The sequence below is a fragment of the Maylandia zebra genome, linkage group LG7, assembly GCF_041146795.1.
Source record: "Maylandia zebra isolate NMK-2024a linkage group LG7, Mzebra_GT3a, whole genome shotgun sequence".
Lineage (NCBI taxonomy): Eukaryota > Metazoa > Chordata > Actinopteri > Cichliformes > Cichlidae > Maylandia > Maylandia zebra.
Window position 1 is genome coordinate 63,495,223 of NC_135173.1, and position 16,928 is coordinate 63,512,150.

The window sequence follows — 16,928 nt, forward strand, 5'->3', positions numbered from 1 at the left end:
TAGACAAAACATGAAGCGACGTACAGGAGGCAGTCCATCAGACAACAGTAGGAATGCTCTGCGTTCCTTTGTGGCATTTGTCCCTCAGAATTCCCCCTGGCCTCCCTACCTGCCTAAGCAGGCTTACATACATTCAACAGATGTGATACTTTTAATCTTCAAATCTGGATCCAAAATCTATTTGGGAAAGTTCTTTATGGTATGGAATAACTTTTGAAGTCTTGACATTAGCATCATTTTTATGTAATCCCACCCCCGATATTGAGTTTCATTGTATTTTCCATTACAGTATATGCATGTTTGTCATGAGATGGAACAAGAAGCTATACTTGCCCCTAGCTGAGTTTGCTCAATAACTGCAAAAACTGCAAGATGAGAAGAAAAGGTTTTTGTTTTTTAAAGTTCAAATAATCAGGTGAAAAAAGAGAGAGAGGTGAACATGGTGGGCGTGGTGGTGCATCTGTGAACGATCCACAGATTTACTTGTCAAAGCCTTTTACTTTGGACCTTTTAACTTTTGTTCATTTGATGTAGATCTTATTTTTTGTTTTTGTTTTTGTTTGTTTTTTTTTTTCCTTTTTGTCATGTTGTCTCTGAGATGTGAGTTCTAAGGAAAGGTGACATACACATGATTGGGACAAACCTGATTTATAACATAAGACCAAGCTTCATTCACTGAATCACTGAAATCCAAAATCATAATTTAAATTAAAGTCTGATTAACCACCCAGCCCCAAAAACCTGAAGTTAGTGTGACAAATTGTCATGATTGTATATTTAACACATATACATAGAAGAATGTTTGGTGTATAGTAGTGTAAGTAGCCTAAAGGTTTGAAGTACTTGCCCACATCAGGTTTTGTTTTTTTTTTAAGTATTTTTCATTCATACTTGTTATGAAGTGTGTTGGTGGCCTACATAATGATCATGTTATGAGGTTACATGCATGAGTAAATGTAAGAGGAATCATAATGTGGTTGAGGTGAATCTAATAAGGCCCTCCACAAGGTCTAGCTTCTTCCCTTATGCTCCCAAAACATTACATTGCATCTTCCTGCTTCATATTCATATAGATTCTCTCACCCCTTGCTGCTGTTGTTTTTATGTATTCATTCCCATGTACAAGTAACTGCTGATCACTTTAGCTGCATTGTATAAATGTTTACATTTCAGATTTAATTGTAGAAATATCCCTCAGTGAAGTGATTCAAATTAACTACAGCCATGTACGATTGTATTTCAGGTCAGAGCAAACTTTAAAGAGGTCAGGTACAGGACCTGTTTGCAAGGTGGTTCACGGTCGGAGCAATCACAGCAGAGTCAAGTCTTTCCGTCTTCTTCGAAGCGTCAAGAGCCCAGTTAAGCAGGCCCCTCCCCCCTCTTCCTCCTCTGTTCCCGCTTCATCCTCCACTGTTCCCGCTTCATCCTCCACTCTTCCATCTACCCATAGTCCACCTTCTACTCTTCAGCCCTCCAGTGTTCCTAAAAGTGGGGAGCAGAACGACTCGCCCAGGACAGCTCTCATCAAGTAAGATCCACAAATTCATTTTTCACCTTCAAATGCCATCAGACTTGCCATACCTCCTGCAGTGAAAAATTAAGAACTTTATTCCCCAGAGTTATACAAGCTCATTTGATATCACAGAATATTATATTCTTGAAAGTGTTAAGTGTTGTGGGTGTTTAGTTGTACACAGCCTGAGAGCATAAAATTAATTTCATTAAAAGACTAATTTGACATTGTCATTAAATCTCCTTCCACCCAGATTGAATTATTTATCCTCCAGTGACCTCAAATAAATGTGCTGCATGATAATGTGTTCTCTGAATGAGTCCCACGTTACAAAGATATGAAAAGCTGAAAGCACTGTGAGGTTTATAGCATATCATTGTGACTTTTGTATAAACACCTATGTTTTTCTTAGTTAAAAGTGGCTTAACCCAGTTTGAAACAACTTGTACAGTTATTATTTTGATTAATCCACACTGAATAATTTCAACACTAACAACTTAATTTGGGGGAAAAAATGTTAGTACGGGATCTAGACAGACGTGGATTTTTAAAGGTAAACTAAAATGGCCAGGCTTGATTGTTTTCAGTCGTATGAATGTATTCAAAAAGATACAAAAGAGCTAAAAACTTACTACATTTAAAATTTGACAATGTTCCATAAATGGTTTCACTTACTGTGGATTTGCTGGATCGTAACGAGTACGTTGGGACAACCTTACTGCTAATTAACAGGCTGTAACCTGCCCAATAAACTCTTTTATGGGCTGATAACGGATATGGAATAAGGCTGGAGACGAGCTTAAAATTAGTTTGGTAAGCAGAGCGTACCACATCACATAACATATCAGGTTTCACAGTATCAAATGAGCCGCTTGTAATTCTGTAATAATGTGGTTGGAGGAAGTGTACTTATTTTACAGGCAGTGACAGCTGCCACAGAAACCAATTTCTTTTTCAGCTTTTGTTAAACAGAAAATTCCAAAGTTGACTGGAAGCCAGATTAATGTTAATTTCCATGCACTGCCATCCTCTACACCCTCCAAGATTCCAAAAACAAGGCCAAGACACATTGAATGAATCTAAACAGTAACAAAATATTAGATCCCAGCTTAGTGCATACAGATCTACACTTCTTAATTTACTATATAGTATAATTTTACTATCTTTCATAAAAAATTAGTCTAAAGGTACACACTTGTGGTTTGGCTGGCTCTTACACTGAATGTTTATGAAGTAATGTCTCCCAAACCCAGCTGTATAATCAATATCAAGAGAGTCAAAAGTTTGAAGAAGTACAAAGCCATTTTTCTTCCTATTTCTATACCTGCCATTCAATAAAATTTCAACTAGTGATGCAAATTATGATAATCAATGTAGAGCAGCCACTTAAATATTCATGAATTGTAATAATATACCATTTTGAGGTACTTCAAGGAGAAATTCAGACACAAGTGCCACAAGTAAAGGTAATACTGCTACGAGTTACAAGAAAGTGAAAGAGAATATTGGCTCACTCCTGCTGCCCACCATTACACTGACATTTAGATGTGTTTCACTGGACTAACATGTAAAGATTGTATTAACAACTATATCTGAGAGCACAGTGGCGTTGAATATCATGATATTAGCATGAAAAGCTGTGCAGCACTAATAAGACCCTGTATCCACCTCTGCCTTATGATTGTTAGCTTGTTTATACTTTATGATATTATGTTGTTGCAGTGAATGTTATATTTATACTTTACAGACTTTTTCAATGATATATGAAATCCATTAACCTTTCACTGTGTGCACTTTTCTAGAAACAGGTGGTATGTGGAAATGGCACCAGACTTACTCACCATACAAAAACATTCATTATTCATTTGCTTGGTTGAAGTGCAACTTTTTAATCTTTCATCCTATTAATATTTATGGGACAGGAGTGGTTAATAATACACCACTGATGTTTCTTTGCTGTCATGAATGTTTAATACTATAAATTGTCATATTTTAGCCTCAGAAACACACAAACGTCCGGCTGCCATGTTCCACAAACCTAAAGCTAGATTTCCCAGTGATTATAATCCTTATTAGTATGTACTGTTTCATGCTGTAAACACCAGTGTGTTTATGGTGGGTCTAATGGTTTTATAAGATATGTTGTATGCGAGTGACAGACTACGAGAAAGTGTTGACCCCCTCCTTCCCTCGTTGTGATGCATTGTTTTCCAATGTTTTACAGTAGGTCAGGGTGGGGACACATAGCACTAAAATAGAACAGTACTTTCCTGTTGAGTTGGTTACGCACAATGCAGGTTTTGTACATCGTGTCCCTCCCAATAATCAAAGGAATCCACATGGTTAACTTACTTTCTTTAATAAGTTAATTGCCATTAGGAATTTTATATTAATTGACAGCTTAGTGACAAATTGAGGAATGAGCAGTTGAAAGTGTGGGAAACAAGGCAATAGGATTGGTATGTGCAGGAAGATGAGCTAAGCTGTCCTGTATTCAGTGCATCAGTGATGGACACTATCTGCCTGCCAGAGGCCCTGACACTCCCAACCTGAAATTACTTTTCCCCTTTTCATAACTTCCATCATGCAGCTCACATCAGGGAATGATTTCTTTTTTTCTTTTTTTTAGATATAACCAAACCAAAGATGTGAAGCTCATATTAAACTTGGCCAGAATTTCTAAACAGCTTCTTTATGTTGGTAAAAGCAGGCAGGCACACAAAAACACAGAAGCCTCGCCCACATGCTGATTAAATCTAATTGGCTGCCCCTCATAAAAGAAGAAGAAGAAAAAAGGGTTAAAGGGTATGTGAACAGGGATGACTTAAAAGCCCCTTTAATTTAAATAACAATAATTTTGGACTTTGAAAGCCATTGGATAAAAGAAGGGACTTGTGCCTATATTTTCTATTTTGATGCCATATTGTGAAATACAACATTAAATACCGCACACTATAACCTATAAAAAGTATAAATAATTTTTTAATCGGGGGTTTGTGCTTTGCTAGCTGTATTGCCTTAGGAATAACATTTTTGCAGTTATTTTCTTTAAAAAAGAAGGAAAGGGCTTTCTAACATTTTGTTCCATTCATAGTCACCAGATGGTGATTGACTGGGGCGACTATTGCTTGAACCATAATAAGAGCAATGATGGTAATGGATTGTCATGACATTTGATGAATGTTTCATTTAAAACGACTTTGTAATTTCTTTGTGGTGATCTCTTGACTCTTCACACCATCATCAGTACAAAATTGAAAATTACAGTTATGACAATAATTGATAAATTGACCATAGTTAGCAAATAATAGCATGCTAGTCCTTTAAATCAGAGGTCCTCGAAAATTTGATGACTGCATACAAACTTACCCTGATGTCATGGCTGCAAAATGAGTGCACACATAAAACACATGTTTGCTCACAGGATGATTGTTTCCAGTATTGGTTATTAGTTGTGTACTGATTGTTCCTTCTTTTAAACAGTAAGTGAGGTGGCATTTTTTTCTTTGACCCAGCAGTATTGGTTAATGTTAGGAATGCTTTAATCAAAGCGACACAATTGCTAGAGCTCAAAACTTGAAGCTGAAGAAAAAGGGCTGGAATTCCTTTTGGGGTTTTTAATGGGGGGTTAAGTTAAATTTGTTTATACGATGCCTTGCCAGGACAGATATTTTCTGTTTTAGAAATTGCTTTGAATTCAGCTTTGGTCTGTACTTAACACTCTTCTAAAAACCACTAGATCTTGGCCTGCTCACAGAACTTCCCATACTCCTGTGCATCCTCCTGTCTCTCCGTCCATCTGCTCTTTTCTGTCATGTGATCATGTGAGAAACACAAGATAGACACACTAGGAGACAAGAAAACATGTTTTTCTCTCAAGTGTCATAAAACCAATTATTACTGACACGGTGCCAAGTAACTAGTTCAACCAGTATTTTGTCTGCAGTAGAGACAGACACACAAACAAACACTCTTCTTTGTGCTTGAAGTACACATTTGCATTAGGTACAGTGTGTTCTACAGTGTATATTGTTTATTATGAATATTGTTTTTATTGTAAATTTTCAAGGTAGGTTTTTTGTTTTGTTTTTTTCCTTAGAGCAAACATATGTGAGCTGACATTTACTAAGAAACACACATTGTGTCTCTCGGCCATCTCTTCACAGAAACTGGGCGTGTTAGTTTCTTTAATTAAATCCAACTGCAGCCAGGTTCACTTTCAAAGTCTGCTAAAGGATTTCTTTTTAATCGTTTGTATTACTTTATAATAACACAGATATCGTTGTATTCACGACAAATAATGGCATGTATTTTGATTTCACCTTCACTGACTAGTTTACTAAGAAGTGCTGGCTTTATATCAAGGCTACAGATGTCTTATAAATCTACTGAAGTGTGTCTCTGTAGGCAACAATACAGAGTCACACAGTAAAGCGGTCCTCATGTGTTGAAGGCTGTAATAAAAGTTCACACACATTATTGCAGCAGAACATATGTGACTCTGCAGCGTGGCAGAAGTGTACAAGCCAGCTCTGTGTGTGTGTGTGTGTGTGTGTGTGTGTGTGTCATCTGATCCTCATCTAGGACATATATGCAGCAGCGTAGGAGCCACTACACATGGTACTCACCTCATCTTCTCCCCTCAGGGAAATGTGTTATATACACGTTTTACATATGTGTGCCTTTGAGTCGTACATGCTCCATATAATGAAATGTGGTGTAAAAGGAAAACAAAAACCTTTATGTGCATGAAAAAGTCAAGCGCTTGCATGGATGTACTAGATTCACACGCACACCACCTTTACCATTGTTAAGATGCAGGTGTAGCAGTGTTATGTAACAGGGTAGTGAGGATACAGGATGAATGAGTGGTCAATCACAAGGAAGAAAGGGACAGTGGGAACATTACTGCAGTGTGAGGTGCTTTGGCCAATCACGTGAGACCTTCATCCCCTGAACACTACCAGTAAAGTATGGATTCTGTCACTGGATAGTTTGTTACTTTATAGGATAACGTATTGAGCACATTTAGTCTTTTTTATAATATCTTAAAGCCTTTTTTACTCTGTGTAGTCACAATCTTAAAACATGAAACAACAAAAATCCCAGAAATGATAAACTGATGACCGTACATTCACTAAACTTCACATAAGATCTAGTGTGAAGTGTACTTGTGATTAGCTTTTTATGTTTAGTGCCGATTGTTCTCGGTGCTTATGACGCACTGTTTGACTGAGTCTTATACGAAAGCTCCTTCTGTTAGTAAGAATATTAAAGTTTATACCAAATGAATATGTCCACACTATAAAGACAATGCACAGCCATAGCAAACACAGCACTGAAAATGTACACTAATGTAAGCAGTGAAAGTCTGCTAAAGCTTTTCAGCTAAGCAGCGGTTTTACTTTTCATTTTACTTACCTGTGTGCTACTTTGCCATCTAGTTTACTACTAAAAAAAAAAACTGCCAGTGAAGCAAGCTTCTACTTGGCTAACCTTTTTTTGCAGTAATAACCATCATCACTCACTAGTTTGGTTTTGTGTTTTTGTTTTTAATAAGAAAGAAAGAGAAATAGAAATTCACACCAAACAAGACCTGAATTTGATAAAAATTAAAAATTTTATAGTAAAAACCACTATTACAGTCTAATATCAGCATCTGTCCTTTTTGTGTCTTATTACCGTCTCCTTTCCTCGTAGCAAATTTATGTATTTTCATTTGTATATAATTATATCTCTCTCACTGCCTCTGGCAGTTTAAAAATATTAAAAGACTGTAGTATTTAGTACACGCTGTTCCTAAACCCAGTTATGTAATGCGACAGCCAAAAGCAATGTGCCTCTAAAAAGTTTCAAGTCTGGTCTCAACTTGCCTGTCGCTCCTGTGACAAGTCGCTAATCCTCTCATGCTCAGCTGTTGTTAAACATGACAGGTTCAATTGATCATGACAGGCTATACTGTGTCATCATTACTGCTGTTTTCCATGTTTTTATTTATTTATTCATTCATTCAGTTTTCAGCTAAGTGCTGTTCCCTTGATACAGTACACCACTCTACTCTTAATCATTCATGACATCATTCCAGATTTCCCAGCGATGCCCGGCTGTCGTTTGTGTGTTTAAACTGGCCTCAACTACTGCAGAGATATGAGCTTATGCACCTGGCTGTACCTGTGTGAATTTTAAGGTCACACATGCATAAAAACATAGCAAAAAGAAAAAAACAGCAGGAGTTGCACTGATATCCCACGCAGTGATTATGGCTTGATCATACATACCTTATATAACACCCACTCTACTTGGCATGTCATCCTTGAAGCCTGGGAGGCTTTAATGACAAAGTAAAAGGTGATTTTTGGCTGTTTTGGAACTGACGAATGTTGGCGTACTGTTACTTCTGCTATTACTACTTCTATTTACCATATCACCAGAGTCGATTTTCCATGTTGACAGTATTATAAGGGCTAACCTTTGCACTGTCAGGGGTCAGCCTCAAGGCAGCAGGATGGCATACTGTAAATAAATGGCACCACTGGCCCACACCTTGCTATGTATCTAGAAAAGCAAACAAAAGCTAACAGGTACAAATGTAAAAGTGAGTGAGCCATGAATGGACTACACCTCACTGTTTTTGTAAGGGTTGAATGAAAAGGATACCCCCTCCCACCCCCAAATGGAAGTAATAAATTGGATTAAGCATAAATTTCTCTGTTAGGTACACACTCGTCGTCCGGTTTAACAAAGAAAAATGTCATTTTGTTACTGAAAAATGGAAAAGGCAGCAATGTTGAGATTTCAACCAGAAATATGTCATAGGTTGTTGTTTATCTGCAAGCATAATGAAAGGCTTTGGTTTGAATGATAGTTACAGCAATGAATGGAACAGGTTAAAGTCGCTGACTGTCACACTAAGACCTTTGTGATTGCCAGTAAAAGAACAGCCTGGATAAAAGAGCTGTGCAATCTGTAATTCCTCTGGTCAACAGCCAACGGGGGTATTTTGTGCAAAGATATTAATTCAAGATTTTAGGAGGCTTTATGTCTGAGACTCATTGTGATTTAATCACCAGATTCAAGAACCAGTTGACCCAGCAAAGACCTTCATTTATCTGATCATTTCCTGGGAAAAGAAAAATGGGCAGCATGATATAATCAGCAGGCATATATATATCTGATACTTGTTTAAGTTTTATGTGTTTAAAGATATTTGTGGTACACAGTTTGAAGCTGGAATAATGAGCATGTGTAACTGCAGTAATATTCCTGAAAATTCCTCCCACTATGCATAAAATTAGTCCCAGCATAAGAATTAAAGGATATCTGGATTAGTTTATCACTTGATGATATTTCTCAATACTTTTTTCCAATTTCATTTTATTGTATTTATTTATTTTAAAGTGAAATAAAACTAATATTTTTTTTTTTTTTTAAGTGTTTGGGGAAAATGAGGTGGTCTGTGCTTACTCTGATCGGCATCTTACTTGTCTTAAATAAACTGTCATGCTCGAGTTCTTTAACTTCCCAGAGCTTCCTATTACCCGTAGCCTAGATTGTATCTGATGTCTGCTGTCTTGAGTATAAACACCTGCTGAGGACAGGATGAGGGAGCTGTAAAGGTTGATGTATGACTGAGGTCTTTGTTTCTGCTTGTCAAATGCAGAACTTGCCACTGACGTGTTAAAATGGAGTATTGTATGTTGGTTAATAAAGAAGAGAGGCCACACAGGAAATCTCTGACAAAACATCACAAAGATACAGCCATAGTGAGTTTTCTCGACACTTGAGTAAGAGTCAGATATTCTGTTTGTAAACCCCCCAGTACAACTGGCCTACTCTTCTTTATCCTCTCGCTTGCATTTATCACAGGTGTGTGATTTCAGTCCCGTCCTTGCACTATTTTTTTTTTTTTTCCTTCAGATGGTGAAGATGTGATGAATTTCTCTTTATAAATGTTTTTTAAACCACCAGCTTCCTCTGTGCTGTGCGAAAATGTTGTCATGCTAACATGCCACTTCAAACCGTGAATACCTACTCGTTAAACATCAGAATTTTGCAGTTGACATTTAGTGAGTGTAGATGCACAGAGCATGTGCGCCACCTGTAAAGAGAAAAAAAAAATTTGTAGATCTGTTTAAACGTTTTTGCTCTTGCTAGTCGGTGCCAAAAATACTATTTGAATAAAGCTAAACAACTTGATTCTACTAATATAGAACAGCAGTTACCTGTTAGTTCAGATGTGTTATAATGCCACCTGTTAGATTTTTTTCTATGTAATAGGAAGTGGGGTTTTTTTTGGGGGGGGGGGGGGTTTAAGAAGGTGAAAATTAAGATAAATGGCATCTGTGCAAAACCAACACGGTTCTGCAACACTTTAATGTAGAAAATGAGCTGTTGTATGTGAACTGTGTCAGTGTAAAGTAGCATATAATCATTTGATGGATGAAATGCATAACCACATTCTGCACAGGCTTCTGAAGGCTGCTGTTCTCGCACTCCTGCTGTTAGCCACAGTCAACAAACTAGTACGATGTTGTGTGTGTGTGTGTGTGTGTGTGTGCAGGTTAAAGAAAAATAGTAATATTAACTCAACTTAAATTTAATGCGCTTGTACCTGGGGACCCGTAAGTGCAACAGTGCCCATTTCCACAGTGGTTCTCCAAGTGTATCACTGGTGTCAGGTGTCACAGACGCATCATGTACTAAGAAGCCAGTTAAAGCAGGAAGCACAGAGTACCTGAGCCCAGCTTGTGGGTCTTGCTGAGTCACGGCAAAGGAAATTGTTTTACTGGTGCAGCACTGTACCACAGTTTCTCTCGCTCTCCCTCTCTCTCTCTCTCTCTCTCTTCCCCCCCCCCTCTCTTTCTCCCTCTCTCTTTCCCTCTCACTCTCTCTCTCTCTCCTGTTTCCTTTATGTCTCCTTACAGTTTAATTGAATTTAAATTATGCATGGTGTGTCTGCTAGAGGAGAGTGAGAATAGTAACAGAGTAAGAATGACTTTTCTTTTCATGCCTGTATGTGCCGTCCATATCTGTGTTTGTATACATTACTGTATATTCATCAGTTTATTTTGTAACTTTCCCCGATTACTTTTGTGCACACAGCCTCTAGAGCCTAAAAGCAACCTGAGCTCAGTTTAGCTGACTGATGTTACCCAGCTCATCATTCCCCATTACTGCGCCACACACACAATAGGCTTTACATGATTTATTGTATGAGTGTCTGTGTGAGACGGAGCTTGACACAAGTATGTCACAACCATCTTAGTGTATTTTTAAAAAATAAATAAATTTAAAAAAAAAATCCATCTCTCTGTAGTGTGGTCCCAACCTGATACCCACACTAAATGTTCTAGTAGTGCCATGAAGCTCCTCGTGAGTGCAAACAGCATTAACGCAGCAGTTTTTGTTTGACACGACGGTGAAATATGTTAAAATATGTCAGTGACAAACAGTCTGACAGTTACAGACTGTCAGACTGTAACATGTCAAGAGAGCTCATTGTGCTCACTTTTTGTTAGATATGTTTGGATAAATGTATTGCATATAGAGCTGATGCTTTCACCTCTCGTTCCCTTAACAGAACAAATCAATGTGTCCCTTGTGTATTGATTTAGGGGTCAGAACAATACAGCTCAAATGAAAACCCTGTGACGGGCCCGTATAAAAGCTGTGCACAAATGATTGCCCACAAATCTCAGTGAGCTAAAGCAGTGTGCATTTAGGCAAGAAAACGTTCTCTTAATTAAATATTCTCTATGCACCTTGTGAATTGAACCATGCGTGCAACAATGTCAGATTACAGGCAACTTTATACTTTTTGTTGTTGGGTTTTTTGTTTGTTTGTTTTTTTTTTTTGGGGGGGGGGGGGGGTGTTCGTTATTATTTGGTTGTGGTGTTTTTTACATTTATGTGGTCTGGGGGAGGGGTAACTTGAGTGTGGTCAATGTAATGGCAGGCAGGAACGAGCAAACTGAATGGTGACTCAATGTAACTTATAGTTATAGCATGTTCATAACATATTTCATACCGTGTACATATTACATACTGTAATAGACCCATTCTGTAGTATACTTACATATCTATATTATTGCTAATATATATTGTAATATATCTATCATGGCTAAAGCACTTCTGGATGGATGCAAACTGCATTTCGTTGCCCTGTACCTGTGACATGTGCAATGACAATAAAGTTTAATTCTATTCTATTCTATTCTATGTGGGTTGTTGCATGGAGAAAGGGTTTTCACAAGTTTAGGTTTCCACCTTGAATGAAGGGAGCACACCCATATGCGCAGGCATGTAGACTGTCCAGCTGCACACACAACAAAAAAATCATTAGCCATGCAAGTCCAGATCTAGCAATTGTTCAACAGTGTTTTTCTTGTTTAATAGTGCTTGTGCGTGTGCATTATTCTCCAAATGGTCATTTCTTGTTTTCGTTTGAGCCATGTGTTTTCATTTCTTGTGCCATTCAGCTGTCTCTGGAGGGGGGGGGGGGTTCTTATAGGATTTCTTTGCCTATATAAAGTAATTATTTGAGTTCATTTAAAGGCTGAGCACTGAATACTGTGGGGTTGCTCCATGGGGTTGTGCTGCTTAGTGAAACATTTAAATGGTTATAAAGACCACCTTGGCCATATGCTTGTATAGTATGGGACCAGGTCAAGGAGCACCATTACCATAGTGTCAATTCTTCCACTGAATTACCTCCACTGGCTTGTATAGTAAGACAGCCAGACTGAGGGCTGGTCACAGTGAATGGCTGTTTTGCATCAGGTTGGGTCTGTCTCCAACCACATGCAGCTAAAGCCACCATAGCTAACCTGCTCAGTCTAATCACTTCTCACACACTGACAGAAACACACAATCAAGCCAAACAGCACTGAGTCAATCAAACACAGAGTTGAGAAAAGGCATATTCCCACAGACAAACTTTCATATCTCTTCCAGCCACAAGTCCTCCTTCACATCATCACAGCACAGTCAGACATTTTAATCCAAGAAACTCAATTGCTGTTTATTTCATGTGGAGTTGATGCAGGCTGGGTTATTATTGGCTGGCAAAGGAGAGTGAAACGGCCTTGACGGTAAAGACGGGGTCTCACTGTGCAGTGAAGCATAGCTAGAATTTTCGATAATACTTTGTGTCACAGGCAATGCATCTTTTTTAATTTTGTTCAAAGGCTGTGTATCTATGAAGTGTTTTTGTGTCAAATATTTAAAGTCCTTAGAAACAGAAACAATGAAAAATAAAGGAAGGACAGATGGCATCCGAAATATTCAGAGCGCTGCTCTGTTTGGATCCAAACACGCTTTGTATGCATAACCTCTTTCAGGATGTTTGTACAATATTTGATTCCACGTTGCTTTGTTTTCGCCTGACGGATTCTCTTAGATAAGCTGCTGGGTGGGGACAATTGTTTGTGGTTTATTTGGACCCAAGAACATTTTCTACGTCTGTTGGCTTTGGCAGATGAGCTAAATGTCATTTGAGCTCCTGAGAGTGATCATCTGTGGTGCAATTTAAGAGGAGCTGTGGTATGGATGGGATGGGATCATTTCAAATAAATGCCAGAAACCATAATTAATAACTGAATAAACCCACAGAATTGGTTCTGATATCCAGGAAATAAAATGAAATCGTTTTATATTAGTTCACTAAATGAACCAAACTAAATATGTGAAGTCGATCGGGTTAAACTGCTGCATCTGGGTGTAACAGTCAGATCCCAGAACATAATTATAACTCACCAGTGTTGTTTGTGTCTGCTGCCATGTCACTTATTAGTCTGGAAGCTTGGGTATTAAAAAACTGTTCCCATGAAATGAAACCTGTCCTACAGTAAATGTTCAAGATGGAAAACGGCATTAATTGAAAATCACGTTATTGGATTCTGCTTAGATGATAAAGCTTAAGATCTCTTGCAGTGTGTAGGTTTTGTAGACACGCATGTGATGAAGCAACATGTAGGCATTCTGCCAAAACAAGCTTATGAAGTGTTCCAGCTGTGTGTTTGTATTCTCATGATGCTAACTAATGCTAAAGCTAGAGAACCAACCCAAGTTATGATATAAGAATAATGTAACAAAGCAAACATTTCTTCTTGTATATTAAAAAGTAGATGTCCCATTTTCATTGTCATTATTGGTTGCTCACCTCTGGAAAAGGCTGTGTCACACCTTTATTATGTTCTCTTTGAACATTTAGCACAGGATTGATTGGACACATTAGACGATTGTCGAGTAAACGTTATCTTATTCTAGGATTCTATGATGCCAGTGTTTGGCTGATCCCTAGTATTTATGGCAGAGTGACAAATTCACTATCTTTACACACTGAACGTACTTGACATTTAAATGTGTACGATAATGAGAAATGTTAGTAGAGAGATGTTTGGCTCAAAAACTGCAGCACTTCTGTATCACAGTGCCATCAAGCCCTTGGATCTGTGTTTTTTTTTTTTCTTTCTTTTTGTTTAGATAACTTGCTAGGATTTGTCATTTAATGTAATCTCCACTTTTTGTTTTCCCCTAAAGTTGAATATTTCTTCACATTTATTTCTGTCTTTCAGGGAGTTGTCATCCAGACAGCAGAACAGCTTCCCGTTCAGGAAGGCCAAAGAGTCTAAGCTGATCTGACACTGAAGGAAGAAGAAAAGATGTGATGGAACAAGGGAGGAATACAGTGCTTAAACCTTACTATGTAGTTTGGTTTGGGATCTGGAATAGTTGGTAAAGGATGTGTGATTAAGTTGCACCTCAAACACACCCAGATCATCTGAGGTCAATCTGATTTTATAGTTTGTGCTGAGCTGTATAGCCAATCTCAGATCAGCCGCAGTGTGAAACCTGCTAACTGTTTTATGTAGTTTGATTGTGTAACTGAAATTTTATTGTGTGCTTATTTTCTGTCTACTGGTGCAATGTATTTCTTCTAGTTGAATCATAAATGCTTAACACTGACATTTTATTCCCTTTAGCAGCTGACACTAATAAATTATGATATTGTTTTTGAAAGTGACACGTTATTTATTTAGGAGCATGCCCAAACTGCACTCTGCGTTGGTTGTGCCAGTTTTTCATCAGACTATCAAAACCACCGTCTTACTATGTAATTATTTTGAACCAGTATTGGAACTCTTATCAGTCACACCCAGAAAGTGTCACCAGTGCTCAGTCTTTGATGTTTGTGTTCACTGCATTTAAATTGAGTGCAAAAAGCTTTGGAAATTGGGTCAGTTTGACTGGTTATTGGTGCAGTTGTGCTCCAGGATAAAGGCGGTGGCTTCTGGTTAAAATGCTGAAAATGACCACATTCTACAGACGAGGACTGTCTTGTTAACATTAACTGTCATTCCTCCCTCGGACTCAAAAATAGCAGGAACAGAAAGAGCAGAATGTTTTTGTAGCACTGCAATAAATATCAATAAGTTCAGGGTGTTCAGTGTGTGCCTTCGATACTGGAGACTGTGGTTTACATTTAATATGACAAAGCTCAATATTAGCATCATTTAATCAGACTTTAACGTAAAGAACTGTGGAAAACAAGAAAACACAAGATCTTTGGTTTGGATTTCAATGATTGTGGCTCCCTCGTGATTTAAATTTTAACCAGGAAGCTTGTGCGTAAGTCTGACTCGTCCTGGTGCTACTTTACGTTAGTATGTAACTCTCTGCGTTCCAGCCACTGAAGACGGCAGTCAAAGCTGAGCACTGGAAATATTTTGAAGCTTATGGTTTAACATCATTAATGGTTTACGTAGCCTTCTAGTAGAAGAACATTTGACTGACATGGAATGACTGAAATAGATTTTTGGGGATGACCCTCAGTTAGCAGCTGGTTGTACTGAAGCTAAGCTGGCAGCTTCTAGCTGCATTGTTAGTTAGCATGATCTTAACATTTGAAACTTGGCAACATTTCAGGCCAGTATGTGTATATAATCTGATCTCTCACCTCCCACAGTTCAAAGTAGAATAATGCAAGTTTATGTGAGTTACAAAAGCAGAAGGGAGTCAACTTGTTGAATGTCACAGATGTGTTTGGAAATGTCTTTAAAAAGGGTTTCCTAATAAGTAACTTTTCACAATATCATGTCTATTTCAGAGCATGCAACTGTTTTAATTTAAGATACTGTAGTTAACTCACATTTGAAGTAATTAAATGACGTGACTGGTTTTGGAAGTTAACATGACTGCAAAGATTAAATTTTTAAACTGATCTACTTTGTTTAATTTTAAATTCTGCCTTTTCATTCAAATTCATATTTTATTTGTCACACACAACCATACACAGTACAACATGTGGTGAAATGCTTATTGCTGTGCAATGCCCGACCATTAAATGACAGTGAGATTTAGAGATTTACAGACTACAAAATTTACAGATTTTAACTTAGAAATTTACAGTAAAAATGTGCAAATAAATAACGATTTACAGAGGAAATTATGAAAGGGAAAAATAAAATTATAAGAAGTGTGCCAATAAACAGAGTGTGTGCGGTGATGCGATGTGTGTGAGAGAGTCCAGTCCTACACCTGGTTCAGGGCAAGAATAGCCTGGGGGAAGAAGCTCCGCCTCATTCTCTCTGTTTTGGCCTTAAGGAAGCGGAAGCGCTTCCCAGACCTCAACAGTGAGAAGAGCCCATTGTTGGGATGGGAGAGGTCCATCATAATCTTGTCTGTCCTGCTTGGTGCTGTTCCCAAACCAGGTGCGAATGTTTTCCGTCAGGATGCTCTCGATGGTGCAGAAGTAGAAGTTCTTATTCTCTCTAGTCTGACTTGTTTCTTTCTGCTTTGAAAAATTCAATGTCCCTTTTCCAGTTTATCCACTCTCCCTCTTCTGCACAGGTCCAAACCATCTGTCTTTCCACTCTTTCTCCAGCTGTCACTCTCATATACTTATTTGTAATCCCGGCCACACGCAACAAGAATCTAAACACCTCCAACTTAACAACCTTCACCACCTCTGCTCCTTGTATACTCATCATTTAGTCTGTCTCCCTCTCAGTCACACTAATGTATTTTGTATTGCTTCTACTGACTTTCATTCCTCTAGTCTCCAGTGCATACCTCCACCCCTCCAGTCTCTCTTCCACCTGCCTGTTACTCTTACTACAGATCAGTACCATCTGCAAACATCATGGTCCATGGAGACTCCTGCCTGACCTCATTTGTCAGCCTGTCCATCATCACTGCAAACAAGAATGGGCTCACAGCTGATCCCTGATGTACTCCCACCCCATCCCATCTGTCACTCCTGCCGCATGCTTCACCACTGTCATGTTACGTGTCCTGCACCATCACATACTGTACTTCTCTGCCACTCCCGACTCCTCATGCAGTACTATAGCTCCTCTCTTGGCGCACAGATGTGCAACTTCTGATCATCTGTATATTTCTCTACCAACAGTCT

The 16,928-nt window shown here is 38.3% G+C and overlaps 1 protein-coding gene across 1 annotated transcript in view; it reads left to right on the forward strand.

The window, feature by feature from the left end:
- The window catches only part of si:ch211-266k8.4 (uncharacterized), a 62,703-nt gene extending 46,969 nt beyond the window's left edge, over positions 1-15,734 (forward strand). The window contains exons 14-15 of the mRNA XM_004569417.5: positions 1,244-1,528; positions 14,089-15,734. Of these exons, the coding sequence (XP_004569474.3) occupies positions 1,244-1,528; positions 14,089-14,155 (352 nt within the window). The 3' untranslated portion in view covers positions 14,156-15,734. The remainder of the gene's footprint in view (positions 1-1,243; positions 1,529-14,088) is intronic.
- The last annotated feature ends 1,194 nt before the right edge of the window (positions 15,735-16,928 follow it).